Source organism: Clavelina lepadiformis, chromosome 4, assembly GCF_947623445.1.
Source record: "Clavelina lepadiformis chromosome 4, kaClaLepa1.1, whole genome shotgun sequence".
Taxonomy (NCBI): domain Eukaryota; kingdom Metazoa; phylum Chordata; class Ascidiacea; order Aplousobranchia; family Clavelinidae; genus Clavelina; species Clavelina lepadiformis.
In genome coordinates, this window is record NC_135243.1 from 24,541,446 (window position 1) to 24,556,836 (window position 15,391).

Consider the following 15,391-nt stretch of genomic DNA (forward strand, 5'->3'; position numbering starts at 1 on the left):
AACGGTAGTAAGACCCCTGCATATCGCTGCTTCACCTTTGTTGAAATCATGTTTACATATTTACTAACTCAGCAAATATTCCTGCAACTAAGGCAGGGTTTATGATATTTTACGAGAAGCCTGTTGACAGAAATTCTGCAGCTTAAAATATAAAAATTAAAATTAAAGCTCCAGGTATTGGTGTATACAAAATTACTGTGTAAAATTACACAGCAGGCGGTGTATTTTAAACTGTAACGTGCTGTAATTGTCTAGCGGATATTAAAAATAAAATAATGCCCATGCATGTCTGGTCGTTATGATTAAATCTTTTTTTGATGGTTTATGCTGTGATTTTGCTGTAATTATTTGTTTCATGGCAACATTTCACTTGTTGTTGTGCTTGTTTAGTCGGTCCTTGGCACATAATAACTAATTCGGGAATAAAGTAAAGTTAAATAAAACGCTAATTTAAATGAATTGCTTTTGCAGCTTCTAAAATAATAAAAACCATCACGTTGCAAACTGGTGGCGCCCTTTCAAAACAATAACTAAAACGAGCTGGCAACAGATGACTTGAGCTCCTTTATATGGGGAATACTTGCCTCATACTCAGATTGTGTAAGTACTTTTAATCTGGCGCAACAAGTTTTAACAAAAGAATCAAATCCTTTGTTCGGGTGGAGGCGATGAAGATATTCTTTACTTTGTAAACTTTGATGAATTTGATACCACTTGGTCCTCGCTGTTGTGCTGACACAAACATTCCAGTGTACGCTCAGATTAACTTAGGTTTAACAAATTATCCAAAACTGCTCGTTTTAATATTTTTCTGCTTTCGATGCAAGATTTAGTGTGCTGGATGTGCTGGTGTTTTAGATGGATTTTTAAATAAGTCCAAGTTAGTTGCAGATCTTCCATCAAGTTGTTTGTAAATCAGGTACAGCTTTTATCGCTACACGTTTTAAATTTCAATTAAACGTTTTACGAAACATTTTGCTTCGGAACTTTCTTAAAAGTCAACCTAATTATTAGCTTATTCTTTTTTCTTAAACAACCAAGTTTCGGCAACCCAGGTATCAATGCTGGACTTCACAACTTACTGGGGGTCGCTGATAGACCCCAAGAAAACCTAAGTTTGTTTAGAAAAGAGTTTTTAGGAATACAATGTCTATAAAAGTCGATGTTGGGTGGCGACATGGTCCTGGGAAAAATATATTAAAGAAGCTAAAGACATATACCTCGGAATTTTCTGGGAGAATTTCTTTTTTACCACAGTCAGGAAAGGCGCTAACAATTGCCTTTAACAAAGTTAAAGACCCCACCGAATGCTCAGGAAAGTTGCTCAATGAAGACGGGAAACCAACGACATGGGATGAAATGAAACCTCAGTTGCAAGAATTTTCCCTTGGATTATACGAGCAATGTATGAATAAGCCCAACAAGGCTAAGAGCGTTAGTCAAGAACACTGTGGAGTTTTCTTTATGCTGTTGCTGGAACTCGCCCGTCAACCTTATGTTGGGTCCTTGTCAGAAGCTGAAACCAGAGATGCCATCATCGTGGCGTTAAAGAATAAACTATTTGATGAACTGATTGAAATGTTTCAAGCCAGGGACAATGATGAAGCATCGAAACTTCGTGAATTAGAAGAAGAAAGCGAGGAATGGAAACGAGTAAAAATGGAACTGACAGCCAGTGCAAGACGACCCTACTATGACAAAATATTAAGTATAAAGGCAAGTATTGAAAACAGTCACGTGGATGTAAACATATGACATAATGAATTATAGTTTGTATGTTGTAAAATAGTAACGGTTACTGTTAAAATTGTAGGCAAATTACTTTGCAATAAAGGACGTCTTAGGAGTTAAGTCAAGCAAAGGTCTGCTTGGGAGAGGAGGGTTTGGAACCGTCAGGCTGGCTTTTATAAACCATGAAGAGCCGATGGCTGTAAAATGCATTCCTATAACTGGTTCTGGAAAAAATATTGAAGAAACTAAAAAGCGGTAAAAAATTTTACATTATTACTTCCTTACAAAATATACAAAATACTTACAAAAGCTTGCAAATTAATTAAACAATAATTCCTTCATATTTTTGAATGTTGTGGCATTTATTTTGCAATGTTTACAGCTACACAGAGGAAATACGTGTGATGCTGAAAACAAAACATGAAAACATTGTTGCCATAAAATACCACACTCGATGGCCTGGAGATACAGCGCTTGGCATCGTCATCGAGTATTTGCCAGGTGGAAGTTTAGCTGACGTAATAATTGCAGACGATAAAGCACTTCAAAACGAACATCAGTACATTCCTCACATCCTACGTCTCCGTTTTTGCATTGATATTGCAAATGGACTGAAATATCTTCATTGTAATTTTCCGTCAAAGCGCGTTGCTCATGGCGACGTTAAACCAGACAACATCTTGCTCACAGCTCATCTTCGTTGCAAGATCGCTGATTTCGGCTGCTCGGAGTTTGCAACTCGCACGGCGATGATCACAAGTAAAAGGGAAGGAGAACGTTGCACTTATTCTTTTGCATATTCAGCACCAGAGCGTAAAAAGAACAAAAAACTTCGTCCCAGCACAGCGATGGACATCTACAGCTTCGGCACAATTATGGTTGAAATCATCACCCGACAACTCATTTATTATTTTCTGGATGAAACCAATAGCATAGATTTGCAATCTGTGTCAAGCGTTATCAGTGAGATCCAGAATCAATCCGCCTTTCTGACTGTTCTTCAAAATGAGATGGAAAAGTGCTGTAATTTCAACGAACATCAACGTCCATCCGTGGAAGAAGTGCAAGAAGCATTCATAACTTGCTTTGATGAACAATCCCATGCAGAGTTGGACTCACACGTGGCCAACATCACCAGACACATGGACCTCAGGATGCCTCGTTTCGAAGATTACGATTGTGCACCGATGGATGAGTTTGTCCCTCAAGCAGGGTTTAAGCATAAGGATGAGAACGAGTGATTGGAATTTAAAGTAGACCAAGACTGAGTAGAATGTTTGATTTTGTTATCATTTTATAATCTTTGTCATTAATTGTGTGTTTGCACTGGTTTTGAATGTGCATAACAATAACAATATTCTCTGTTGGAATTAATTTATTAAATAATTAAAGGATAAACTTGAGGCCTTTGCGCTCTACATATCTTTGTGTTGAGAGTTCAAAAGTCTTAAATTTTTGTCACAATGTTTCAAATGTGAGGTAATAAATCCTCTGAGGGTTTTCTAACTAATTGAAGCTTAAATTGTGCGCTGGTTTTGTTGCTTTGTTTTTTCTGCTTCTTTGCTTGGAGCTGAGTCGATGCGTGTAACGCGGCCCTTCCCTTGGTAATTAAGTTGACTGAATCGGTTTTATTTTTACAGTAGCGACATTCTAGATTGGCGTTCGATAGGGCAAAGTAGTGATGTTTATCTGATATTTGTTCAAGCGTAAACAAACCTATTCATATAAATATACGACTAAGCAAGTTTGTATTCAAGTATTTTACATTTATGTTTACATGTAGAATAAGATAATGTATTCATATTTGGTTTTTGACTTGACGTTTAATTCGTTGGCCAAAGAAAATGGTTTCCTGATGGTTATTGTTTAGGGGAAGCACCAGTTCTGCTCAATTTTGTTCACAACAAAACATAGAGGCAAAAAGGGGAAATCTTCCCTTGATAAACGGTCGTTCTTATTCTTCAATCATTCCAGGTTACGACTCATCTCTATCTAACAACCGTCATTAATTTGGCTTCACATCGTATTTAATGAACATATTTGTAGAAGATGTTGATACCTTTAAATATGTAATACGATAATGTTTACAAGTTTTTTAAAATGTGATAAAAAATTGTTGCCAATAGCATGATAATATACCAGATAACATTATATAAAATCATCTACAAAGCTAAACAGTCAGCGGCAAGCCTGTTAGCGCATGCATTGAAGTAAATAATATCATATCGCTAGGAGAGTAACAAGCTTCAGATGAAACTCTTGTGTAAGGCAATTACCTCATTTGTATGTTGACCTATTTTAATATCAATTTTTGCTGGTGTTGCTTTAACTTAAAAATGAAATCTCAACAAATTGGCGGCTTGACGTTGCTTAAACATTAACAAATAAAAGGTTTAGTCATTTCTTTCCAACATAAACAATGCAGCATTTATTTTCAAATCACCTGCTGTCGTCGCAGCCTGAGGGCCCGCTCTTCAATGAAGAAGCGGCAACTTATTGAAGTCAGAACAATTAAGATCTAACAAGAAAATATAAAGTTTAGGTTATAGCGCAAGAAGCATTTGTAAAACTTTACACAATTTCACAATTTCAATGTAGGCTTCTCTCTAATGCCCCCTCTTAACGATATCCTAAGATATCTAATTATGTCCTATTACATAAGAGATCGATATTTTAAGCAAATCGTGCTGCTATTATATGCAACAATGTGGTATTTGATGCGGCGACATACGGTAATTTGATGACGTAATTCAAGGTAATTAAATTTAATTTTAGGTAATTTGTATCAATCTTTAATATAAGGTTAAATATCTTAACAATAAATTGCTTTCCATCTTCATTGAAGTTCACAAGACTGTGCGAGATAATGACGTTTTTTCTGAGCCCTGGTCTCTACTTAAGGTCGTGCTATTTCGCTGCAACCTTCATAAAACTTTGCTGACCACCAAAGCACAAGCAAGGCGGACAAGACAACTTTGGAAAACTGAAAATGAAGACAATAAAAGGTTTTGATAGATGTACTATAGGTTTTGGTATAGGATGTCCTACTTATTAAATTTTGTACTTGAAATCGAACTTATTTTCAAGATGCCTTTGTTACTTAAATTTGCAGTGGTTAGATCTTCTTGGTGTTTGACTTAAACGCAACAATATTCCGTATTTGTCAATTCAAACTTTAAACATAATTTATTGCAGTTATACAGTTGGCGGTTAACGTGGCACTTGTCATGATGCTGACCTGGCCTCTAAGTGAGGGATATCAGCCAGACATCTCTTTTAAATGCTGCGAGGAGGGTCTGCTGCGTTTGGAAGAGAGAGTGGAGGCGCTGGAAAGAAGATTAGGTAATAGTTCATAGATTTTACTCAATTTGTAGATCTTTGCTTTGCATGGAACATGCGCAAACGACTTTCTTGTTCCACCAATTCATGCAACGAGGCCAGCACCATACGTTTCGATCCTTCAGTAAATGTCGAAAAGTAAACAACACAACAAACATTACAATGAACTAGGAAACAACAACTTCTTAATATTAAAAGAATCGGTAAATCACTTTTAATCATTTTCAAACGTTTTTTTACGAACTTGCATCATTGCAATTCCTACTGCTGCTACGCTAACAACACAACTTGTAAGCTACCTGTTCGTGCTTCTAAATGCCGTGTACTGTAACCACTTAACTGAAAAGACACATTTACTTGCTACAAGTTATAAGAATGTCTGTCGATAGCATTACTATCTACTTTATAATGCTGCAGATCAAGGATACTTCAGCATCGGGTGCTGGAAAGACACTTCTCATCGGGCGATACCGACCGCAGAAGGCACGTCTTACTTACTGGACGGACCTTATCAGCACAGATCCAACCCCATTGAGAAATGTGCACGCGTGGCTCGGGATAGGGGATGTCCCGGATTCGCGATTCAGGTGACTTGTTTTCTTCGTTCATTTTCCTTTGTATAGTTTTGCTCAACACTCTTACTTCTCACTTTGGCCGCTTAATTTTTAACCCAAATGAACTATATTTTGATTCAACAATGCGCTTTATTACGTCACTTACGTGCTTTCGATAGAACGGGGGATGGTGCGCCACATCGCCAGACATCCTTGAGACTTACGACAAATTCGGAAGATCTAATCACTGCAGAGCTGACGGCGAAGGAGGTCCTTGGGCCAATGAAGTCTATCAATTCTATTAGAAACGTCATTTGCTGCTTATAACGACGTGAATCTCTCTTTCTCGAAAAATTAAGAAATTTCGTGAAAATACGAAAGTAGCTTCTGTTTCATTACATTGTCTTCTGAAATTCTATCAATTTATTCTGAGTAAAAATGTTTCGGGCCTTTAAGCAGCCCATTTCAGACGCTTGCCTTGGTACAGTACAGGACTGTAAATGTACAGGACTATGCCGGTAATAAAATAGCTGTAATATTGAAATAGCTCTCATGTTTTACATGCACACATATACAGTAGCTGGGTTGGAGATATGATACGTGTTTTGCCAGTTGTTTAAGTCGGGCAGATTTCGTGCCAGAAAGCATTGGAAAGCCAGCTACCGCATTTTCATCACAAAACGTGTGAATTGCGTATAACTTAGGAAGGGTTCAGTGCAAAGCCATGAAACGAAGTAAATCATGTCTTTTATGGAGCAAAAGGATTTATTTGACCCTTTGTTTAGTTCAGGTGTCTCGAAATAAAGATTTTTCTTTAAATCTGATAATATTTTTGCTTTTCATTTGATTCTTTTCACAATAATCTAAATTGGGATATTTATAAATTTTGTAATGGCGTGGACACAAGAAAACGCTTTTGCCTGACATTTTACTTCATTTCTATGCACGTTCGTTTTGATTTATTATAAAGGTCTAAAAGTAGTTTTCTGCAAAATCTTGACTTACAAATTGAACTGAATGTGATGGGGTTAATAAAACAAATTTGTCCGCTCAGGTTTTTATTTCTCCGTAACACAACAATTCACAAAACATCTCATAAAGGTTTAAAACACACACAAGGTTGGAAATCTGATCAGACAATTCACAAACACCCAACTTTTCTTCTTTGCAAAGTGCATTTCTCTTCATTCTGTGGAGGTAAGTTGCAACAAAGCGATGAAAATAAACTTGCACTGAACAACTGAGAATAATTTTGACTTTATACTCCACCATTGTATATCCAGGATATATAATTGAATCAAATTGGATTGTAAGTGTCATAAGGTTACCAGACTTTAATTTTATGACATTCTTTGCAAATAAATTAAACCTACCTCCATAAACATCTTATTTTTCCTCACTTTCACCGTTTTGTCGGTCGCTATAATAGAGAATACCATTTATAAAAACATATTTTGTATATAAAAAAGAATGTTGTTTTAAGTAATAATAATGTATAAATGATAAATAAAAATTGGCAATAAGTTGGGTTCCTGGGTTACTTTGTCAGATTGTTGGTGTACGTAGATTAGATTTAACATTTTTGCACGTTAGATTAGATTCGATACGTTTTTTACATAAATAATATTAAAACAGTAACTAATCATCATGAAAACAGGTAAAAATGAGTAATTGAATAAAAAACCTCAATACAAGTAACTACTTTATAAGAACTCAAGAAGGAATCAGACAATTGTTAACTAATTTCACGCCGATTAATGAAAATAACTCTTTGTTTCAATAAACACTGCAGTTTTTAAACTAGTTAGGAAGCCAATAAAATTCTACTTTTATTAAAATCGAAAACCTTATTATGGTTCAATTTTTTGTTAAGATATATCAGTCACTCAAAGAATCTTCACTTACTCGAAGCCAAAATTTCCAAACAAATGGCTAAATTTTCCACTCAATGGGTGATCTGCAACGAAAAAAAAAAGGTTCGGCAAAAATTCAAATTTATGTATTTTTCTTATTTTAACAATAAAATACTTTTGAAGTAAATTTAGTCTTACTTTGAAAGAAATTAGGTTTCTTTTCCTCTTCTTCCCTAAAATGCAGCATTTTCAAGTAGAAAGTTATAATATACAAAAATATTTATTTAATGTTTTAAAAATTATTTAAAAAAAAGCAAAATCAAAATCATGAAGTTACTTTTTAAAGATTATTGATATTTCACCTACAACCACATTTTTAACTGTAATTGTTTATAATTATACTGTACGTATTATATAGCAGGTGTTCCCGGAATATTTAGTCTAAACTTAATGCATACACCGCAACCACATGGAAGTTAATCTCAAAACGTTCTTAAAAATCGGCGAAATAGGTTCAAATGAACAACGTGGTGGCTACGTTCTGAGGCAAAATATATGCTGATTCCAGGAACAGATTTGGGCGGGTTGTTTGTACAACATTGATATCATTATCTGAGAAAATTTAAATCATCTACATATAAATCACTAAGTACGGTCATTAAGTACGTTTTGAGATCAGGTTCTGCGTGTGAAGAACCAGGTTTGGCTCCAAGTTCTCTAATTTAATACCGGATAGTTACAAACATCAAAATAATTATAAAAACATCCAAATTTACTTCATGGCTTCTTCAAAGAGATCTCCTACCAAGATGCCGTTGCCATATCCTAATAAAGCATAATTGGGATTAGTTTGTGAACGTTTACCATTGTGGCAGGATCTATTTGGTTCTCTAATCACCATATATATAACTACTGCAAACAGAGACTGTCAGAGTATAAATATGCTTTAATGTATTATAAGTAATGATGACATTGTAATAATAATTATGACTGCAATAATCATTGTAAAAATTTTCTTTCATGGATGAAGCAATTTTTAATTTTAAAATTTTGTACCTCTGGGCAGAGTGGAAGGATGGAAGAGGTTGTTGTAAAAGTTGCCGAAAAAACCGAATGGATTTCCTAACCAGAAGAACAAGAACATTGTAAGAATAGGAATTAAAACGCTACACTGCTGCCTTGATTCAACATGACACGATAACTTCTTCATACTCACTCTCTTCTTCCATTTCAGGTTCAAAGAATTGTTGCCATCTTAACCAACTGGAAACAAAATTAGATTCTATTAAATGAAAAAAAACTACTTGAAAGTTAAAACCTCTAACTGAGAATGACAGACCATGGGGATAACTATTACGACATAAAGCTTATAAGTTTAAAGTTTCGATAGAAATTTTAATCACGTAATAAACAAAGTTTAAAAACAATTGGTACCGTTTAAAACGTTGAAAAGATTCAAGTAAATTTCCAATCAAACCAAGCAAGGATATTTCTGCAATTGGCTCCAATATTTCAAATTCACTGTAAAAGTAAAAAATGATAGTTGTAAATTAGTCATTTCTCTGAATATGCGTTGTTTCTGCTACAAAACGTTGTATTTAAAATTCTCATGGAACTAAATTACAAAAATGATTGTGTTAACAATTTTACTTACATTGTCTCATTTGCTGTAGGCGTAGATGCACTGTAATTATTGAAAAGACGTCAAATTAATATGCAAGTGAGTCAAAACAATGATTGACTACTTTATGCTTTCCAAGTCAAGTTGTAAAGGCAGTTAATTATTTCGGTTTCTAGATTTAAAGTTTACTCTTGCCAGAACCAGCCGGATAACTTACGTTTTGTTGATCGCCGTTATATTTTTCACCACAACATGGGCAGCAGTTGGCTCTGAAATATGAAAACAAGAAAATATTTTGTGCCACAAACTCCACAATAAGTGATAACGACATGAATGAGAGACAAAAACGGAAAATATTGTGTTGAACATTTTCTCGTATCTAGTTGTTTAGTTTGAAATTCATTTTGCTTTTAAATGAAATAATGTTTTTCTACTGTAAATAATAAACGCAGAATAGCTTCAACCGTTATAAAAACAAACTTTTTTCACACTAAATTTGACATAATTTACCTATAACTTAATTCGAAGGAAAAAGAGTCCAGCTTTTTTCTAACGATTTACTTCAGCAACTAATACGTCATTAATCCATAATATTAGGTTTACCAGCATTATTGCTGTTGTGTCGCATTAAACAGGAAACATAGAATTTTAGAAGAAAAATGATTTTACATCATCACAAAAACATTTCAAAACCACAAACCACATCACTTACTCATCGTTGGTTTAATCGTGACGCTGTGTACCGTGATGGCTTCAACCTTTTTCGTTGCGTTGTGAGTAGTGTTTGCTGCATGGCTGAAACCGTGATTACAAGTAAAAAATAATAAATGCTTCAACCAAAACACATCCCTGCATAAAATTGTGTTTTGCGGCGACAAAACCGCTGAGTCTAACTCATTCAGCCAAGGCTTACCTCACGTATGACGTCGCAATCACAGCCGCAATGGCGAAGTAGAGCAGAAAAGACTTCTCCATTTTACTTGGCTTTATTTCAAGAATGTCCTGGTCGTAGATAAAATACAAGCCAACTGACTCGCTTTGAGTTGTTGAAACTTTAGTGTAACCACGACCGTATGTTCTAAAATGTATGCTTCCGCAGAATAGAAGGAAAAGCCTCCTGTCGTTATTTAATGTCTTCCTGCTTTCGAGTTAATTTTTCCTTAAAGAAAACGAGACCGTTAAATCACGCGCGAACAAGATTGCCATATGCTATAGGATATAATAGACCGGTGGTTGTTAAAATTTGTTAGCGTAAATTTCCTGACATCTTGCAATTGCAAACCACACTTTTAGTTGCTTGCATTTTAAAAATACGTTACAAACTGTTCCATTTCTTAAAATTGGAGATGTGAGTCGATCGGTTATGGGCTATCGAGCCAAATACGGTTGCGCGAATTTAAATAAACACCACGAACAGGTTGTAATCATCTGCATTAGCTAAACATTTATTTACTTTTGAGCCATTTCTATCAACATACAAACTTCCAATAAAAGCAACAATGAATGAACGAAATTTTGCCAACAGATTTCTATTGAAATAAAAACAAACCTGCTGTGAGCTGCTGGAAAGTCATCAGTTGCACAAAGTATTTATTGCAGATTACACTGAAGTCAGTTTACCTACAGTACAATGTGGATTGTTGATAAAATAAAGTAAAGCCACACCCGCTGCAGAGCCAGCTTTCCTGATGGTGGTTTGTAACAAGTGACGCAAGCTTGCTGGGAAATGATTACCGGATATGCAAATCGGTTGAGTGTGTCTTGTTTATTTTTTCATTTTTACGACATAATAATAACCATTATTATTACTAAAATTTACATATCTTGATAATAGCCAATAAGGTTTTGACAAAAGAAAAGATGAAATGTTTGTTTAACATTGCTGCTGTTTTCATGTTTTTAGCTTGTCCATCTGTTCAAGCTGCGCGAGGACTCGGCAGATGTGTAAGGGTCGCAAGGATAACAAAATGTGATCTGTGGAACAACATAGACTAAAATAGACTTATCGGCAAAACGTGAATTGACAAAAGCATCTGTGTATCGGGTTGTCCATTTATGAAGGCTACAAGTTGTACAGAAAAGCCTGAGCTGGAACATGTTAGAAATAAGCTACTGACGGTCCAACGACTGCCCACTTAGTAGTGAAGACGATGCTTAGGCCGGGAATATTTCATCAATTTACGAATTATTAGAAGCGAAAGCTTTTGCCTAGAGTATTACTTTGTTTCTATACATTTGTGGTTTACTTTAAGCTGATATTTACATTTGCGTTGTTTTATCGAAAATAATTCAAAATCATTTCACTACAATATTATTGGCTTGTCTATTGAACTGAATGCCATGACGCCGAAAATCAAGTGTGTCTGCTTAGCATTGTATTTCTACAAAACACAACAATTGACAAAACATCTCATAAACGTTTATAACGCGCGAATGATTAGGATCCGGTTTTTACCGGCACAATAAAACACAAACATAAACTCTTTGGTCTTTGTCTCCATCTTTGACAGTAACCTGAAAAAAAAACAACGTACTGTAAATAACTTTGCACGCATAAACCTGTAGATCGGCTTTATAACGACTTTCAATTGATGATTTCGTTTTTCGAATAAAATAATTGAAAATTTGGTTGAAAATGCAAAACTTTTGCCCCAAAATTACTGCACGTCGTTTTACGGGGGGAGTTGCACAAATATATACTTACCTCCATAAACATCTTATTCCTCGTCACTGTTCCATTTGGTGTCGCTGCAACATAAAATGACGTTTGCTTACAAATACAAAGTTTTGAGTAGATTTCAAAGAATGTTGTTCAAAGCAACAAATAATCTAGTGGTAGATTGACTAACCAGACAATAATTAACCCACTTCGCGCTAATTAATGAAAATAACATGTAAGTAAACAAAACAGTTTCTAATTTAGCTTCGAATTTGATTTATACTAAACAACTTCAAGTATTATTAAAATCAAAAATACAATAATGGTCAGATTTTACTTTAAAGAAATTTACTGAAAAATTCTCCCATACTCACTCGAAGCCGACGTTTTCGAAGAAGTTGTTAAACGACTTTTTCCGCGGTTCGCCTGCAAAGTAGAAACGTGGACTGAGTTGTGTGAAACCGTTTACTGTCTATTGGATTTAATATCAACGAAATATAACAACCGACAACAACCACTGGTTAACGTATCATAAAGTGGTACTATAATGTAGGACCTATGTTAGCTCCTATATAATTTAATTGCGTTTTACTTATGATGTCATGTTTAACTTAAACTTATTTCACCTTCAGACGAACTTTCCAACCAGGGAAATCCCCGAGTGGAAGGACCGAAGAGGTTATTGTAAAAGTTGCCGACAAAACCGAATGGATGTCCTAACCAGAAGAACAAGAATTAAAACGCTACACTGCTGCCTTGATTCAACATGACACGATAACTTCTTCATACTCACTCTCTTCTTCCATTTCAGGTTCAAAGAATTGTTGCCATCTTAACCAACTGGAAACAAAATTAGGTTTTATTTACATATGGTTACAACTACAAACCTCTATTATGTATTCAATGTGTAATAAACGAAATTGGAAGACGATTCTTACCGTGTAAAACGTTGAAAAGATTCAAGCAAATTTCCAATCAAACCAAGAAAAGAAATTTCAGCAATTGGTTCCAATGGTTCCAATTCACTGTATAAAGGCAAGGAATTGCATGATAGTTAACACATAATTACCTTCTGAAAATGCGTTATAGTTACAGTAATTAGAATGATCTTTGTTTAAAACATCATTAAAATAAATGATAAAAACGTAATTTGCGTTAAACGATTTCACTTACGTTGTAATGTTGCTGGGAATTGCTTCTTCTTCAATTGTAGATACACTAATATCATTAAAAAGATATAGAAATTTTAATAATAACACAGACGCCATTATTCATAGAATGGTCCTTAGTAAACGCTCACAAGTCATATTGTACTTGTGATTGGTCAGGATTTTGACTTAAATAGACAACTTATACCGGTAAGCAACTAGCCTACAGGCTAACTTACTTGGTCTTGATCTTCTTGAATGCTGCAATGGCTTTCGCCAATCCACGGAAAAGGTTGGATTCTAATAGTATAAAGCAAGCAAAGCAGTGTGTGACATACATAGGCTTCAACATTATCAATAAAATGAATCTTTAAACAATTTTTTTGACGGTTAACTTTTTTCAAAGGACCATGTCTAAGCCACCAACCATATCAAACAAATGTGGTTTATTTGCTGTTACTTACTTTTGGTCGCTCCTGTCTCGGCTTTGTGCGTAGCGCTTGTTACGTGGCTGAAATCACAATTAAAAATATATGACGTATGAATTAGTATGAATTTAAACCATAATACAATTCTAAATGAAGTTAGGCTTTTTTACATGAAGATAGCTATACTTGCCTTGTTTATTTTATTCTACTTACTCAGCGTATGACGTAGCAATCACAGCTGCAATGGCAAGGTAGAGCAGAAAAGACTTTTCCATTGTACTTGGCTTTATTTCAAGAACGTCCTGATCCAAGATGAAGTACGAACTAACTCACACGTTGGCAGTGTTTAAAATTTATGCTAACCACCACCGTATGTTCTAAAATGTATGCTTCCGCAAGCTAAAATAATAATGCCTCCTGTCTTTATTTAATACCTTCCTGTTTGATAGTTGCTTTTTCCTTAAAGAAAACGAGACCGTTAAATCACGCGCCAACAAGATTGCCATATGCTACAGGATATAATAGATTGGTGCCTGTTAAAATTTGTTAGCATTAATGTCCTGCCATCAGGATGATGTTAAGTAAAATACTTTCAAAGTTTTCATTTCAAAAGACGCGCCATTACTACTTTCGGTACCATTTCAAAAAATCGCACCTCAAACTTTTATCATTTGGTTAACTTGGAAAGCATTAGTCGACCACTTACAGTTTTATTGATGCATATACAACTAACCTCATTAAATTAAATTAGCATTTTGAACAAGTTATTAGCAACTAATTAAATATTTAGTTTTGCCTCATTTTTCCTGGGTACATACTGACAATAAAATCAAGAATCTTTAATAGATCTGGTTGCGTCTTTTCGAAGTTTTTCAGTGAAATAGTTGATATCTATGTGTTTTTTCATGTTGGAAACTTTACTAGTTTCGATTTTCTGTTGGTACAGTCCCTTCATCGACAAGAGTTACCGGTATATTCTGTGACAGCATCAGCTAAAGTTAATTGAAAATTAGGTCTAGGCCTAGTATGGAAGTACACAACCCTTCAATATTACCAATTTATGACGTCTTCGCATTGTGGCCAATAAACCCGACAACTCTACTCTGGATTGCTAACCGGACCGGTGCGTTCCAGTTACGTCAGCTGAAGATCCCGGGCGTGACCAAGAGTCAAGCGGTGTAATTTCGGTGTGAGCTGGGATTGGCACGCATCAGATGACATCTTAGTGCAAATGTGTTGAAACCATGGCAACTTCAAATTCATTTTGTTCTAAGACGCCTTCTGGTTTGTACAAAAAAGCCAAACTGAATTCCTTCGACCTGCAGTTCACAGAATGCCCCCTAACTGAGGCTGTGGCCATGCTCTAACTAGGTTGACCTTCTATCTAAGTCCATCGTTATATTAGCCTATATAGCATCAGTGTAGTTAACATTCTGGATTCTGCACGTTTTGAAGCTAAAGGCTAAGCCGGGTCTTTTATACTTTTGCACTCTATAACTTGAAGGCCTGAATGGGAAGGAGTTGTGAGGTAAAAGAAAAATAAATTATGACGTAATAATTTCTCAATACTCCATCTCAATATTTCGGGTGCAAAAGTAAAGGAGACCCGACTAAGCATACGCCTTAGGGTTTAGCTCATCTTTGTGGAAAGTATGGCACCTGCATGCACGAGGTTCATCAAAACGCACACCAAAATTTCCTATCTTCACGCCGATTTGTAATAAATAAACAAAGAATTGAGACTTCAGTGCATACCAGTACACCATCACGCTAACATTTGCGTCAGGGTTTTGCCTTTTTTCTTAACTCGGTTGTTTTGAGTGCGTTACGATTGTTTTTGCTTCTAAAAACGAGCGCGTTTGTGCCCTGCTATGCTAGTCGTCATGATTTTTGAAACTTCCACTCTTTCCATGCAGTCTTGGTCCGGATTGGAAAGTTTGCTGGTTTTGGATGAGAAATGCCGCACGCAGCAGGATGATACAACAGCCATTATACTCACTATTAATTTCAATCTTCACAATCTAGTGCAGTTATAATTATATTCAGTAGCGCACTTCA

General features: G+C 35.4%; 3 protein-coding genes across 3 annotated transcripts; 1 reads left to right on the forward strand and 2 right to left on the reverse strand.

The window, feature by feature from the left end:
- Positions 1 to 4,591: 4,591 nt before the first annotated feature.
- LOC143452913 (uncharacterized) lies at positions 4,592 to 6,168 on the forward strand. The gene is made up of 4 exons (XM_076954055.1): positions 4,592 to 4,736; positions 4,927 to 5,073; positions 5,488 to 5,657; positions 5,804 to 6,168. Exons 1-4 carry the CDS (start codon positions 4,721 to 4,723, stop codon positions 5,927 to 5,929), a joined length of 459 nt encoding a protein of 152 aa, XP_076810170.1. The 5' UTR covers positions 4,592 to 4,720; the 3' UTR covers positions 5,930 to 6,168.
- An 829-nt stretch (positions 6,169 to 6,997) lies between these two features.
- On the reverse strand, positions 6,998 to 10,172 carry LOC143452912 (uncharacterized). The gene is made up of 11 exons (XM_076954054.1): positions 10,012 to 10,172; positions 9,811 to 9,893; positions 9,316 to 9,367; positions 9,132 to 9,161; positions 8,912 to 8,998; positions 8,694 to 8,740; positions 8,534 to 8,599; positions 8,254 to 8,302; positions 7,676 to 7,710; positions 7,530 to 7,581; positions 6,998 to 7,044 (listed from the first exon to the last, which is right to left on the reverse strand). The coding sequence occupies exons 1-11, from the start codon at positions 10,071 to 10,073 to the stop codon at positions 7,011 to 7,013; spliced, it is 597 nt and encodes a 198-aa protein (XP_076810169.1). The 5' UTR covers positions 10,074 to 10,172; the 3' UTR covers positions 6,998 to 7,010.
- A 1,279-nt stretch (positions 10,173 to 11,451) lies between these two features.
- On the reverse strand, positions 11,452 to 13,708 carry LOC143451977 (uncharacterized). Its single transcript, XM_076952772.1, has 10 exons — positions 13,547 to 13,708; positions 13,370 to 13,416; positions 13,145 to 13,205; positions 12,931 to 12,975; positions 12,696 to 12,782; positions 12,551 to 12,597; positions 12,384 to 12,473; positions 12,132 to 12,183; positions 11,803 to 11,846; positions 11,452 to 11,612 (listed from the first exon to the last, which is right to left on the reverse strand). The coding sequence occupies exons 1-9, from the start codon at positions 13,606 to 13,608 to the stop codon at positions 11,816 to 11,818; spliced, it is 522 nt and encodes a 173-aa protein (XP_076808887.1). The 5' UTR covers positions 13,609 to 13,708; the 3' UTR covers positions 11,452 to 11,612; positions 11,803 to 11,815.
- Positions 13,709 to 15,391: the final 1,683 nt, after the last annotated feature.